The sequence below is a fragment of the Bison bison genome, unplaced genomic scaffold (assembly GCF_000754665.1).
Source record: "Bison bison bison isolate TAMUID 2011002044 unplaced genomic scaffold, Bison_UMD1.0 scf7180017864218, whole genome shotgun sequence".
NCBI lineage: Eukaryota > Metazoa > Chordata > Mammalia > Artiodactyla > Bovidae > Bison > Bison bison.
In genome coordinates this window covers 3,422,100-3,437,878 of record NW_011494790.1, presented here as the reverse complement: position 1 = coordinate 3,437,878, position 15,779 = coordinate 3,422,100, and the positions used below count along the sequence as shown (strand labels likewise).

Genomic DNA, 15,779 nt, shown 5'->3' with positions numbered 1-15,779 from the left:
ACTTTGACCACCTCATGTGAAGAGTTGACTCATTGGAAAAGACTGATGCTGGGAGGGATTGGGGGCAGGAGGAGAAGGGGACGACAGAGGATGAGATGGCTGGATGGCATCACTGACTCGATGGACATGAGTCTGGGTGAACTCCAGGAGATGGTGATGGACAGGGACGCCTGGTGTGCTGAGATTCATGGGGTCGCAAAGAGTCGGACACGACTGAGCAACTGAACTGAACTGAACTGAACACCCCTTTCCTCACTTCTCACATCCAAGCGCCCTATCCTTCCTGTCTCCCTAGTCTTGCTAAAGTTCCCCTATCCTGGGCCTCAGGAAGCATCACTTTGGCTTACAGATTGGGAAATTTTTGTCCTCACTAGACAGCTAATATGGACAGAGATGTATGTAAGTCACAGCATGAAAGTCATATGATTTATTCCTGGCCAACAGGATGTTCATGGAAGTTGTTATGTGAGACTTTTGACAAAGCTTGCTATTAATTTATTTATTTTTAATTAATTATTTATTTGGCTGTGCTGGGCACATGGGATCTTTAGTTGCAGCATGTGGAATTGTTTTTTTTTCTTTAGTTTTGGCTAGTGGAATGTTTGGAGAAGGCAATGGCACCCCACTCCAGTACTCTTGCCTGGAAAATCCCATGGATGGAGGAGCCTGGTAGGCTGCAGTCCATGAGGTTGCTAAGAGTTGGACACGACTGAGTGACTTCACTTTGACTTTTCACTTTCATGCATTGGAGAAGGAAATGGCAACCCACTCCAGTATTCTTGCCTGGAGAATCGGAGGGACGGGGGAGCCTGGTGGGCTGCCGTCTATGGTGTCGCACAGAGTCGGACACGACTGAAGCGACTTAGCAGCAGCAGCAGCAACAGTGGAATGTTTAGTTGTGGTTTGTGAACTCTTATTTGCAGCAGGTGGGATCTAGCTCTTTGACCCGGGATTGAACCTGGACCCCCTGCATTGGGAGTGCGGAGTCTTAGCCACTGGACCACCAGGGAAGCCCCCTGAAAAAGCTCTTTTTAAAAGAGACACAATTGTCTATGTCTTTGCCTTTGCTCTCTGTCCTTCCTACTTGGAAGCATGGAGAGAATTTCTGGAGCTGAAGCACCAATCTTGGAACTTAGAGGAAAAGGCCCGATTATAGAAATCTCAGGCCTGATACCTTTAAATCATGAACCAATGTGTGCTATCCCCTATCACTGGGTTTATAATTATGCAAGAAAATAAACCTGTATCTATGAAAGTTACAGAAATTCAGCCTATGTTACTTGCAGCTGAAGTCAATTCCAAACTGATCATCTAGTCTTCTTTCTTTCCCTCAGACATGCCAAGGTCAGTTCATTTTAGAACCTTTACACTTGCTATTCCTTCCACCTGAAATGTTTTTCTCTTAGCTCATCACATGACTTCTCAAAGTCAGATATCAAGTTAGAATGTCACCTTCTCAGATGTCACCACACTGCACCCATCATTCTTTAATAGTATCATCCTATTTTATTTTTTCCACTGCTTTTATCACTCTCTGAAATGCTCTCTCCTCTGCTTGTTTCTTTTTGTCTTTGTCCATTCAGGCTGCTATAACAAAATACCACAGACTGGGTGGCTTAGAAACAAAGAAAGAAAGTGAAGTTGCTCAGTCGTGTCCAACTCTTTGCGACCCCATGGACTGCAGCCCACCAGGCTCCTCCATCCATGGGATTCTCCAGGCAAGAACATTGGAGTGGGGTGCCATTTCACAGAAATGTATTTCTCACAGTTTTGGAGATGGGAAATATGAGATCAAGGCACAAAAAGGCCCTGTTTGGTGAGAGCCTTCTTCCTGGCTCATAGCCAGTGCCCTCTCTGTGTGTTCTTACTGGTGGAAGGGGTGAGGGATATTTCTGGAGCCTTCTTTATTAGCACACTAATCCCATACATGAGGGCTCCATCCTATGGCTTCAGTACCTCCCAAGGACCCACCTACCGGTGTCATAACACTGGGCATTAGAATTTCAACATAATAAACTTTGTGGGGACACAAAATTTTAGACTATAGCTCTTCTTGATCATCCCTAACCATGAATGCAGGGACCTTCTCTATTTTTTCAGAACTGCTGTGTTTCTGGCACCTAGAAAAGCACGTGGCATATGGATGCTCTATGAATAGGTCCTCAGAAAGGAAGACGACTTCCAGAGTTGGAAATGAATATGTTTCCTCACCAAAGATACTGTCACATGTGTTGAATAGGTTTATAGTTTAGGAAATTATGGGTTAAATACCACTTATGTTCCGACTGCTGTATATAACACCATTTACATGAGATAATGAGTTTCAAGTTCAGTCTTTCTTAATGAACTCACAATGTTGATCATAGATCATCTTGAAGCTTATACCCATATCCAAAAAACCCTGCCTCCCTACCTTTTATTTCTAATATAGCTCATCAGATTTTAGCCCCTTGATGGAATTTTTTTCTTTGATTTAAAATAAAGTTTAGAAGGTAGGATGAATTGAGACAGTAGCACTGACATATATGCACTGCTGCTGCTGCTGCTGCTGCTGCTAAGTCGCTTTAGTCGTGTCCGACTCTGTGCGACCCCATAGACAGCAGCCCACCAGGCTCCGCCGTCCCTGGGATTCTCCAGGCAAGAACACTGGAGTGTATTGCCATTTCCTTCTCCAGTGCATGAAAGTGAAAAGTCAAAGTGAAGTTGCTCAGTCGTGTCCAACTCTTAGCAACCATGTGTAAAATAGCTTGTGAGAAGCAGCTGTATAGTGCAGGGAACTCAGCTCAGTGCTCTGTGTTGACCTAGAATGCTGGGGTGGGGGTGGGGAGGCTCGAGAGGGAGAGGATATATAGCTGATTCATGTTTTTGTATAGCAGAAACTAATACAATATTGTAAAGCAATGATCCTCCAATTAAGAATAAATTTAAAAAATAAAGTTTAGGTCTATTTTTTTTTTTTAAACCCATTCCGTTTCTGGTAGATTTTTAAAAATTGATTTCTTGAATGCCACTACTTATCCTCCTTGTAGGCCTTATCCTATTTCACATCCTGCTGTGTGAAAATGATACTCAAACCCTTTCAAAGGCACCTTGCCTAACTTCCTGCCCTCCCAAGTGGTTCCTGAACCTTTAATCTTTTTCATGGGTCCATTTAAAAGCAGAAAAAATATTCTTATTCACTTTGGGACCCTCCGATCCACTCTGAATTTCTGTTCAAGGAGCATGGCAGACAATGAGACTGCAAGTAAGACCTTGACATTTAGGAGAGTAAATTATTTCTTTTAATAGATGGAATGGGATTTTTCATCTAGAAACCATAGATGCAGACTTGATAGAATGGGGCAATCCCGCTACACACCCTTAAGGACTAAAAAGCAGACTAGTCTGAATAAGCAAAGTATTTACAAATTAAATGGTAAAAGTTAAGTCCAGGAATACAGACTGGGGACAGAGGTCATGTGTTGTTTCCCCATATTTGCTCTCTCTCTTTTCCTTAGTGTTAAAGTCCTTCTTTTATTTAAGGTGGCAAGGATAAGAGAATCCTTTTCCTTGTCTCCCTCACAGTGAGATGTGGCCACATGATGCAGTTCTGGAAGAAGTTCTGTTTGGGTCTGCTTAAAAAGAGAGGACCCAGCTGGGAAGTGGCCTTTCGCCTTCAACCTTTCTTCTGGTCTGGAACTGGGACTCGTGGCTGGAGCTCCTGTTGTAATCTCACATCATAAAGTGAAATTGATGGAAGCCATAAACAACAGGCAACAGAAACGCTCACTTGTGAGCCAGGATGCTATGCTAAGTCACTTCAGTCCTGTCCGACTCTGTGTGACCTCATAGACGGCCGCCCACCAGGCTCCCCCGTCCCTGGGATTCTCCAGGCAAGAACACTGGAGTTTGGGTTGCCGTTTCCTTCTCCAATGCATGAAAGTGAAAAGTGAAAGTGAAGTCGCTCAGTCGTGTCCGACTCTTAGCGACCCCATGGACTGCAGCCCACCAGGCTCCTCCGTCCATGGGATTTTCCAGGCTAGAGTACTGGAGTGGGGTGCCATTGCCTTCTCTGGTGAGCCAGCATACCAGTTCTAAACTGGCCATTCTAGGGCTTCTTTTCTGTAACAGAATAAACCCCAATGTCTTTAAGCAACTGCTACTTTGAATTTTTGTGTTCAGTGTAGCCAAATGTAATCCATTTTTATACAAATGCTCACATAGGGAGCTTTAAAAAAATATCCCGATGCCTAGGCTGCCTCCCAGATCATCTAAATCAGAAACTCTAGGGATGGAATTCAAGCATCAGCAATTTTTTAAAGCTTCCCCGGTGACTAGCGTGCAGCCCAGGTTGAGAATCACCGCTTCAGGCTGACAGGCCTTATTTTCAGCATGTTCAAGAATCTCCTGGGGGATGGGGTGGTGCTTGTTAAAAAGTTGGATTTCCAGGCCTCATTCCCTAGAACTTTGGTTCTGTCAGTCTGAGGGCACCCCACATGATTCTGAGACAGGTTAATGCATGAATCCCATTTGAAGAAACACTGCTTTAGGCAATGGAGCATCTTTGAAAGTTTTAAAGCAAGGAAGTGACAAGATCAGAGGAGAGTTTTAGCAGGATTAGTCTGGATCTAGTGAGAAACTGAAAAGAAGAGGTGAGAGACTAATGGTGAAGAGACCAACTGGAATAGTTGATGGCCTGAGGGGACTTGATTCTGAACTAAGTGGGTGGCCACAGAAATGGGGTGAAAAAGAGATACAACAGATGTTGGAAAAGATAAAACAGCACAGGACTTAGTAACTGACAGAATAAGACTGTGGGAGACTTTGAGATACTTATTTTTAGTAACTGAAGAATACCCTAGGGGGTTGATGCCTTCTGGGTTAGTATGCATCCCCCCCACAACACACACACTTTGGCTCAAACTCAGTTAAATAGCTGTAGATTGTTAGCTTACTATTTATCTACACCTGCAAATGTTAAGTTGATTTTTGCTAACCTATTGTAACTAGAGTTTTCCATTGGATTGGAAACATTATTTGCTAAAGCAGCACTTCTTTTTAAAGGCTTAGACACATTATTCTAACAGGAATCTATTTCATAAATTTTAGTGTTTATTTATAAGTATATATATGTATGAACAAGCAATATACATATGTGTATATATGTGTATAGACAAGCAATTAAATGTTTTTCAGGAAGTTTTCACTTTTTTTTTAAAAGTCATGTCTTCTAGAGCAGAGGAAATAAAAGAACTGTCTGGTGGTTTAGTTACTGCTCCAGAGTTTGCTTTCTATAGGTATCTTTTTGGATGAGACACATCTAAACTTTCAAGGGCTAAGTGTTTAAAAAATGGTTTTTAAAAAATAATCTCAGTAGAAAATGGTTGTTTAACTACTCAACATAAAGTCACCAGATAGATGTTAGGATGTTATTTATCAAATAACCTGAAACATGATTACCTTCTGAGTAATTCTAAAATACAGAGTGCCCACTAATTTCTTATAAGAACGAAAATCTATGCCTCAGAAATTGATCTTAAGTGTGTTCTTCAAGTCCTCTCATTTAAAAACCAACATATTGGTTTTATAGTTATAAACCAGAAAAGATAAAGTCAAATATAATAAAAATATAAAATGTAAGCTAATGTATTTGCTCATTTTTTTTTCTAAAGTCTGTATCAAGACACAGTTATTTCCCTCTTATTAAAGTTTAGTTGATTTTTAAATTGAAGTATATGACACAATGTCTTTTAAGAATAGATTTAAAACTACCAAGTAAACTTAATGAACAAACAAGGTGCACGTTTCCTCATGAGCTTGGCACCCGGTATAAACATGAATTAAACACAGCCTTGCTCTCTTGCACTTCACAGAATAAACATAGTGATGAGGAGTTTTCCTAAAGTTTGTTTTAGATTTAATTTTCTCTCTAAATTGAAACATCTATTAGAAAGCTTTAACAAGGTAAAAGTCATTCAGTTCAGTTCAGTCGCTCAGTCATGTCCGACTCTTTGCGACCCTGTGAATCGCAGCACGCCAGGCCTTCCGGTCCATCACGAACTCCCGGAGTTCACTTAGACTCACGTCCATCAAGTCAGTGATGCCATCCAACTATCTCATCCTCTGTAGTCCCCTTCTCCTCCTGCCCCCAATCCCTCCCAGCATCAGGGTCTTTTCCAATGAGTCAACTCTTCACATGAGGTGGCCAAAGTACTGGAGTTTCAGCTTTAGCATCAGTCCTTCCAAAGAACACCCAGGACTGATCTCCTTTAGAATGGACTGGGTGGATCTCCTTGCAGTCCAAGGGACTCTCAAAGAGTCTTCTCCAACATCACAGTTCAAAATCATCATTTGTTTGGCGCTCAGCTCTCTTCACAGCCCAACTCTCACATCTGTACATGACTACTGGAAAAACCATAGCCTTGACTAGACGGACCTTTGTTGGCAAAATAATGTCTCTGCTTTTGAATATGCTATCTAGGTTGGTCATAACTTTCCTTCCAAGGAGTAAGCATCTTTTAATTTCATGGCTGCGATCACCATCTGCAGTGATTTTGGAGCCCCCAAAAATAAAGTCTGACGCTGTTTCCACTGTTTCCCCATCTATTTCCCATGAAGTGATGGGACCAGATGCCATGATCTTAGTTTTCTGAATGTTGAGCTTTAAGCCAACTTTTTCACTCTCCTCTAAGTCATTAGGTCTGTTCAAAAATAAAAAGGCTAAACCTCAATAGGCAATGGGAGACATGTGTCTAGATTCCCTATCACACTTGGTTTGCTTAGTAAGAATAACACTCTTCTTTAATTGGGTGTGAGCCAGTCCTTTGTTACTTGCTCCTGAGTACAGTATCAGTACCACTGAGGGCCACCACCTACTCCTAGCCATGCAGACCCGAGAAAGTGAACATCCTATATGTGGACCGTCAGGGGCCTAATATTCAATGTATTAATTACTACTTCCCCCTAATATTCTTTTCTGCAGTTGATTTTGGTTCACCTTCAGACATCAGTAATTAAATCGGTTAGAGCAAAGTGCTAACCATACTGGGGATTCTTTGTGAACACATACGTCCATTTCATACAAAAAGTATCCTATTTCATGGTCACAAATCCCACCCCAATATGAGCTGCAGTGCTGCAAATGATAAAACACTGGGTGCCGGGAAGTGCAAAGGTGTCGAGAAAGTATGCAGATTGCTGTTGCTGTTCAGTCACTAAGTTGGATCCGACTCTTTGTGACCCCGTGGACTGCAGCACACCAGGTTCCTCTGTCCTCCACCATCTTTGCAGATAGTGTCGGGCAAAACTCCATCCCCACCAGGCAAAACAACCCAAAGTATGTATTCTACTGCAGATGGGGGAAGGAAATTTGGGGGTTGAATTACCCTTCTTGTGTCCGCACCCCTCCTCCCAAATTCATATGTTGAAATCCTGACACCCAGGATCTCAGAATGTGACCTTATTTGGAAACACGTTGGTGCAGGTGCAATCAGTAAAGTTAGCATGAGGTCATAGTGAGTGAGTGAGTGAGTGAGGTCGCTCAGTCGTGTCTGACTCTCTGCGACCCCGTGGACTGTAGCCCACTAGGCTCCTCCGTCCATGGGATTCTCCAGGCAAGAATACTGGAGTGGGTTGCCATTTCCTTCTCCAAAGGAAAATGTACAGTAGAGTGGCCCCCAAATTCAGTATTACTGATGTCTTATAAACAGGAAAATCTGGATACACGTACATAAACAGAGAAGATCGTGAGGAGTTGGAGGCAGAGATATTTCAACAAGCCAAGAAACACCAAAGATTGCCAGCAAACCACTAGAAGCTAGACAAAGAAACAGTCTTCACAGGGCACTAGCCTTGCCTTGATCTTGGGCCTCCAGTCCTGTGAGAAAAGAACTTTTCATAGTTTAAGCTACTCAGGTTGTTGTACTTTGTTACTATAGTCCTAGAAAAGTAACACTGAATTGTCATTATCTTAGACGGATAGCATATTCTTTTGGTGCAGATATAACTCACCTTTCACTATCTGACCAGTGAGAGTTAAAAATTTAAAACCCCAGCATCTTTAATAGGAAGAAAACATAAAGGACAGTGTGGGTGACCTGGCGTGACTACGAACTAGGCGTCTTTTACTACACCCCAGGCCTCCTCTATAATGTGGATCAAAGAAAGCTGAGTGAGCTGCGTCCATAGTCACCAAACACCCCTTCCTCTTTCTCACCAAACACTCCTTCCGCTCTCCATCATCCCACGTAATCACTGCACCCTCAGGCAAAGTGCTGAAAGGAAGCACCCTGACTAAGCTGCAGTTGTGGAGTCTTCCTCTCCCATCTCAGTATCCTAGCAAACAAGACAGGAAATGGACACATAGGGAGATGGGAAAAAAAAGAGCAGGAAAGTCAAACAAGAATCAAACACAACTAAAATAGACCAAAAAAAGAAAAAAAGACACGAGGAGAGATACAAGGAGAAAAACATAGGCCTGGCTGGTCAGGAAAACAATTGCTGAAGGGAAAACCGTAAAATCTGTGAATACAGACCCCTAGGATAATCACGATATTGTTCCCGGAAGCCATTAGGAGATTAAGATTCTTCTTGTGATCACAGTGTGTTCACATCCTAACATTATTTCTGGAATTCAATCATCAAACTTCTGGCATGTGCTTTTTTTTTTTTTTTAATAGCTCAGTTCTGTAAAGAAAATCTATATGATTCTACATGAATTAACATAAAACACTAGAATGATAAAGCCAGATGACTCAGAAATCATTCAATTCCATTTTTGAGGTGTACGGAGAATTTAACAGTCTTGTCCAATGTCACACAACTTATACCAGAGTTAGACTCAAAGATTTTGTAAATATTATGAAGAATCTAGGTTGATTTATATGAAGAAAATAATCTTAAACCTAACTACTTTTGAACCTTCGCATCTCCATAGTGTTTTTAACATATTAAAGAAGAGGTCTTCCGATAACCATCTAGGAAATTTCAGTCTAGAAAGTTTTTCAGAACATAAAGTAAGAAGCTTAGGTAAACAAAAATTTATTCCAGCTGAAATATTTATTTGAAAACTATTTGATGGATACATATTTTTTTTATATAAATGTATCTGACCACCTGAATTTTAAATGTTTTGTTAATAATTACAGTAACACTAATATGAACTTAATACTAGCATTTGCTGGATGCTAGGCAGTCTTCTAAGTATGTTACTTTACTCAATTCTCAGAATACTGTATGATTTGGTCCCATTATTCATCAGCCCTATTTTGCTGATTAAGAAATTGAGGCAGAGAGACAGTATCTTTGCCCAAGGTCACACTATTTGTGAGTAGTGAGGCTGAGATCTGAACAATGGCAGTCTTGCTCCAAAGTCTATGTACTTAGCCACCACACCAGACTGCCATTTACTACCCTGTGAAGCAATTGGCATATCAGTTCGCATGTATCCCTAGTAAGTGGTGAAGCCAGGATTTTATCCAGGTTCAGATGGTAAAGAATCAGTCTGCAATGCAGGAGACCTGGGGTCGATCCCTAGGTCAGGAAGATCCCCTGGAGGAGGGCATGACAACCCACTCCAGTATTCTTGCCTAGAGAACCCGCATGGACAGAGAAGCCTGGCAGGCTATAGTCCATGGGGTTGCAAACAGTTGGACATGGCTGAGTGACTGATCATACGATCTGATTTAGAGTCAGTGCTCTTTCCTATGACAGCTATACTGCCTTTCATAGTAGCATACTCAAACCTCACTTTCAGTCTCATCAGCAGCCACTAACAGAAGGTTGTGGTGTGAAGACCCAGAGCAACATAGACACCATAGAAGCATATAGGACAAGGACTCCTAATCACCAACCCACCAGCCACAGCATAAACTAGAGGGTTTGCTAGAGGATATTGTCTCTTCTGGTCCTCCTAGCTCGTGCTCTTCTGTCTTCACTCTCAGGAGATGATGTGGTTGATGGAACAGACACTAGACCAGGAAGCATGAGGCCAGGGTTGCACCCTTAGAGCAACCTGGGAAGGGCAGAGTGCCACTGCCAGGGTAGGCATCACCCAGCTGGCTCCCTAAGTCCTCTCAACTAACTCAGGAGTAAGCATGACAACTAGTTTACAAATGAGGGAACTGAGATTCAGAGGGTTAAGTAATTCCATCAAGATCAGCAAATACGGTATTCAGCACAGGTCTGCCTGACTATAAAATCCTCATACACACTCATATGACCAAGTTGCTTGTAAAGTCACTTTAAATCCTCCAAAACTCAGATTCTGTAAATATAAAGGGAGGATATTTTGCTTACTCAGTATTCTCAGTATCATGGAGCCCTAGGGATTCTTCAAAGGTGTCTCAGAAGTCATTTTTGGAAGGAAGTTCAAGGAGACAGGGCCCAGAACTCACATATACACAGAAACATGGAGCAGGGCCCCGCTTAGCTTTAACACCTAGGAGAAGATAGGCATGGCGAAGGTACAGTAAAGAAAGAAAAGGCTGTACCCAAACGTCTGCTGATTTAAATACAATTTGAGAAAGCGTTTCCCTTGTGTCTGTGAAGAAGGCCTGCTTACCCAGGGCCAGGTAGTGAGAACCACACTCTGAATCTTCTTCTCTTGTGGTCACCATTCCTTGAGGACTTCAATTGGTCAGGGATAGAAGCCATATAGCATTTGTGGCTTAATTTTTTTTTTTTTTTAACTTTTGACCCAAACTATGTTCCTCCCCAGAGAAACAAATTGATGCTTAGATGATCACTATCAGGCAGGCATCTTGATGCACGCATGGAGAGCCAAGCTTTATTTGTCCCATCTCTGTAGCTCATATCACTTTCACTAAAAGCTACATATGTTGAAAAGAATAAACCCTACGAAAGGCAAGTGTTAATCATGGTAACAGTGATCACACCTTTTTAAAAACACTTATTGAGGTATCCTTTACATACTGTAAAATTCACTCATTGTAAGCGGGCAAGTCATTGATTTTCAGATAACATACAGTTGACAACTATCACCCTAATTCAAATTGGGATCATTTCCATCACTCCCAAAGATACCTCAAGCTCATTTGCACTTACTCTCTGTTCCCACCCTAGGAAACCACTAATCTACTTTCTGTTTCTTATAGATTTGCTTTCTCTGAGCATTTCACTTAAACGGAATCATATAATATGTGGTATTTTCTGACTGTCTTCTTTCACTTTATGTACTCTTTTGGAAGTTCATCTCTTGAGCATGTCGTAGCATTTTGTTCCTTTCTACCTGACATCTTTCTGAATGGCAGCATTATATGGAGGAAAGATTATGGTTTTCAGAAGCATGCAAACCTGGGGCCCAATTCAAGTACCACTTTTTAGTTGTGTGACTGGGCAATTTGCTCAACCTCCCTGAAACCAATTTGTCAAATAAAGATACTAATCCTTCCCTCAGGATTATTCTGTCAATTAAATGGATTGTACCAGCAGACAATGGGCACTCAAGAAATCTAGTCTTTCTGTCTACATTCCCCAGGAATCATTGCTTTTCTTACCCCTGCATCCAATTGTAAAGTGAATCCTTCAGCCTCCCTACCAACCTTCACAGGAAGCCTGAAATGAGAGCCTGCATAACCAGCAATATCAGGAATAGAATTCCACTCAGGGGAATCACATCCTTCATTAATGGGGTCCAGATGGTGATGGGTTTAAGGGATTTTCCTCAATTATCTTGCTGTCATTTTTCAGAAAGGTTAAACTCTATCTCATTATTTTAAGGAGGAAAATGTTTCAAATTCTACACCAGAACATTCAATAGAGTTGACCTTACTTTTGCAAGGCTCTAAGAACAACCCATTTTCCCATGAATCCTTATAAACCTGCCCCAGTAACATTCCTCAAATAACATGTAAGCAAGTAGTGAATGGCTATAATTTCCTGAATTAATAAAATTCACCTCAAATCCTCAAAACTTAACTGGTACCCGATAGTTGCAGACTCTTTCTTTTCTAAACCTTTAGAAGTGTGTGTAGCAGAACAGACTAAACTGACCTCCTTGTTCATTTCTCCAGTACATCTTATCTGATTAGAACATGTTCTCAATTTGAGGTCCAGTTCAAAGGAATCCTGGATATAAACCCACCATAAACTTTTAGACACATAGTTTACAAATATGCAGTTCCTTAGCTCTGAGCATAAAACTCTCTGTTCTAAACCTGTTTTTTCTTCTGAACCATTGTTTCTTTATAGACTTTAATCCACCATGATTCCCTTTTGTGCTTCTGATTGTTTTTCTCTCTTCTTCTCTGATACTTTTCACAGCTGCATTTCCTCCCCAAAATCCTTAAACATTTAGAGTCACTCGCAGATGCACTTCTTGTTAAGTATAGTATAACAGACAAAACAGAAAAGGACAATAATGTTCAATACTTCTACTAAATAAAATAGGTTTGTAACATTTTATATGTCTCTCACTTCAAGGAGATTAGTAGAGTGTATCATTTTTCATCATATAAAATATAAACATGTTGTCAAATGTAAACTAGTTATTAAGAGAGGTGACATACAGCTTTCTAATCTTTATATACCAATAACTGTCACCATATATATTAATGGCACTAAAGATAAAATGATTCTTTCAAAAAAGTAAATTGGATATAATTCCTATAAGTTATCAATCTACAACATTAGCACAAGAGTCTAACTAGAACTTCTACTGTGATATAATCATACTGATAAAGACAAACATATAAAGGCTAAATCCAGACTGAATGAAACACTTAAATCAATGTACCTGCATAAAGATTCCTGTGTTTCCTTGCTCTTTGTACTTATCTGAAATAGGAACTGTTAACAAAATCCACAATTAAATTTTCTCCCACTATTGGGAGATCAGGAGGAAGTGAGTATGGTCTCAGGAGAGAAGTTTTCACTCACTGTCTTATCACCTAAAATAGGCATGAGAATCCATAAATGTGATAAAAAAAGAATTTAAAATAATTGGAGAAAGGAGCAAAAGCAGCTTAAAATTAGTTAAATTTGTGAATTTCCCCAATCCTGAAAAAGTTTTTCTCAAATTCAAATTTCCCTTTCATACACTACAGTGAAGAGAGTAATTTATATCCAAGACTTTATTTTAGGGATCTTATTTTAAATGGTATCATAGGAATTTGACTCATGGTATAAATAGTTTAGTAAATCTGGGATTTAGCAAAGATTTTTGTGCAGTACATGTTTAGCAGCAGATGACAAAATAATCTTGAGGCATGATGGTTTAACTTCACTTTGGTGCAAAAACATCTTAAGCCTCAAATTCCAAAATGTGGCCAGCATACTGAAAGTTAATTTTGTAAAAAAAAAAAAAAAAAAGACACTTAATGACCCAAATATTCAATACATATACAAAAATCACACAACTTTTGGATTATAATTTGGCCTATAGTTTGTTCGTAGCTCTCTAGACAATCCTGATCTCTTAAAACCTCACATTTGCAGCAATCATCTCTGAGGCCTTGATCACTCTCAATATCCATTGTGTGCCAGCATTCACACATCATATACATGAATTACCAAATAATGCCAAGAGGCTCCTACCCGGAGATGGCAGCAAGTTTTTGGTGTGCCTGGCGGGCCATTTCACAGCCTTTGGTTCTTGTCTTGTGCATTTCCGCTCGGAGAGAGGGGCAGCTGACCGAGACGTCCCCAATGGAAATGACCAATTCTCGGTACAGGGCCACTTGCGTGTTGAACTCCTGCACAAGCTGGAAAAGAAGTGAGTTTCTTTCATAAGACATTTATCAACAGAAAGTTTGCTATTTTTTCCTACCTAAACAGAGGCTTTCACTGACCCCCGAGCCACCTCAAATATCCTGCAAAAGAGCAAAAGAGCCTACAGAGTGTTTAAAGACTGGGACACAAAGATTGTTCTCTTTGTCCAAGGCAAGTGTTTATTTTTCATCCCTAAGTCTGGTCATAGAAGTTCTATTTCCAGACCTACTTGCTCCCATCCGTTCAGACTCAAGTTTCTGACGATCGAGAGCATATTTGGAGAGCTACCACGCCACTCCCAGGTCACCAGAGAGTGATGCTGGCAACTCTCGCATAGAATGTTCCCCTCTACTACAGCTGGGATGTGAATTTGAATTGGCCTGTGGATTTCAAAAGGCGAAAGGTGGGTTGTATTAGGCAATCCGTTCACTTCCTGCCAGACCACTGAACAGTTCAGGCTCTGGTGTCTGACAGGAAGACCCGCCACAGCCTCTGCGCTGGAACCTTCGTCCCCTCCGCAGAGCCCTGTGCGTCCTGTTTGGGTTTGTTTGCTCCTGTCTCCCCACAACACAGCACTCTTACCTTCCTAACCCCTCCCTCCCTCGTGAGCCAGCCAGTTCACCGAGTCTTTCGTATCTGCCATTCTCCGAGGGGTTAGAAGGATGACCTACAACCACTGCCTCCAAGACTCTCTCCGCGGCACTTCTTGGCGGGTCCATGACGACCCAGGTGTCACCCCGAATCTGGGGGACTGCAGATTTTAAAATAGTGCATGTGCACGTGATCGGCATGGAGGAGATGAGGGTGGCGGAGTGGCTGGCACTCAGGCGAACTATTAACAGACACGATTCCCCCACATCTCCAAAGGGAAAAGAAAAAAAGGAGACGCATTTTCCACCTACCATCTTGCAATCGTCCAGGGCTCGTTGGCTTTTGTGGGCGCTCTCGGAGCCGCTGCCCCTGCGCTCCCAGTCCCCGGTCTGCAGCGGGGGCTTGCTGATCTGGAAGATTGAGGAGCGGGTGGACCGGCTGGGGCGCTTTTTGCGCCCATTCGGTGCAGAACTCATGCATACACATCCACCAAGCCGAAGCCGCTGGTGCAGTGCGCCCCGGCGCGGGCGGCCCGGTCGTTGCCCTGCGAGCCGCCGCCGAGCAGCCGGAGCTGGGACCCAAGGCGCGGCGCTCACAGGGTTGGGGCTGACTGCTCGGGTGGGTAACCTTCAGCTTGAAGGAGAGCCGGGGAAGCGCTGGCTGTGCCGTGCAGCATCGCTTCCACTAGCAGCGAGGAAGGGGCTCGGTCAAGTTCTGCTCAGCAACACTGCCGGCCCTGTCCCAGGAGCTGGGCGCTGGCGCGGGCTCGCACCGCTTTCCGCTCGGCATGGATCGCAAGGCTGGGCGAGAAGGAACACGCCGCCCGGCGGTTCCGAGTTTCCATTCAGATGGACAGTTTTCAAAAGCCTGCGCTGCCAGGTGGAAGGGGGCAGGGGGTGGGGGTGCAGCGGGGAGAGTGTCGCTCTAGCTTCGGGTGTCTTCCCACGGCGGCGGCGCTCCCCTCCCTCCCCAGTCACCAGGCCTGGAAGGGCTGGCTGTCCCCGAAGCAGGCAATTGGTTCTAATCCGCTGTCTTGATCCCTCGTCTCCACGGGGCTCGCCTGTTTGAGGATCCCAAATGAATCCGTGGCGGGACTGGCAGACGCAGGGAATCAGTCCGGCTGACGTGGTTCGCGGCCCGGCGCATCGATAGGATGGGAATACTAATGTGATCCGTCCATACAACCCCCTTCCCCCTCCAGGGCTTATGCACTTATCCAATCAAATCCCCGGGAACATCAATTGCAATATTACTTCATCGGCTCTATTATTAGAAACGAAAAGTGTCATCAGAGTGGAGCACATTGCCACATGCTGGGACCTAAACCCAGATCCCAGATCAACCAGTGTGAGCTTTGAGGCCCTCGCCGTCAGAGACGTTCCGGGGCCACAGATGAGCAGAACCCATGGAGGAGGAAGTGAGGTTTTTAACCTCAGAAGGAAGATCTCTTGATAACAGTATTTGAAAATAGCTTTGTTTCC

General features: G+C 42.8%; 1 protein-coding gene across 3 annotated transcripts in view; it reads right to left on the bottom strand.

Annotated features, from left to right (window-relative positions):
- Positions 1–15,417, bottom strand: part of RGS7BP (regulator of G-protein signaling 7 binding protein) — a 109,421-nt gene extending 94,004 nt beyond the window's left edge. For 2 of the 3 annotated variants that reach the window (XM_010845511.1, XM_010845513.1), the window contains exons 1-2: positions 14,610–15,417; positions 13,534–13,700 (exon numbers count right to left, since the gene is read on the bottom strand). In XM_010845511.1, coding sequence (XP_010843813.1) covers positions 13,534–13,700; positions 14,610–14,774 — 332 coding nt within the window. In that variant the 5' untranslated portion in view covers positions 14,775–15,417. Of the gene's footprint in view, positions 1–13,533; positions 13,701–13,787; positions 13,884–14,609 lie in introns of those variants that run through there. The other variant, XM_010845512.1, reaches the window with a different exon arrangement.
- Between the last annotated feature and the right edge of the window lie 362 nt (positions 15,418–15,779).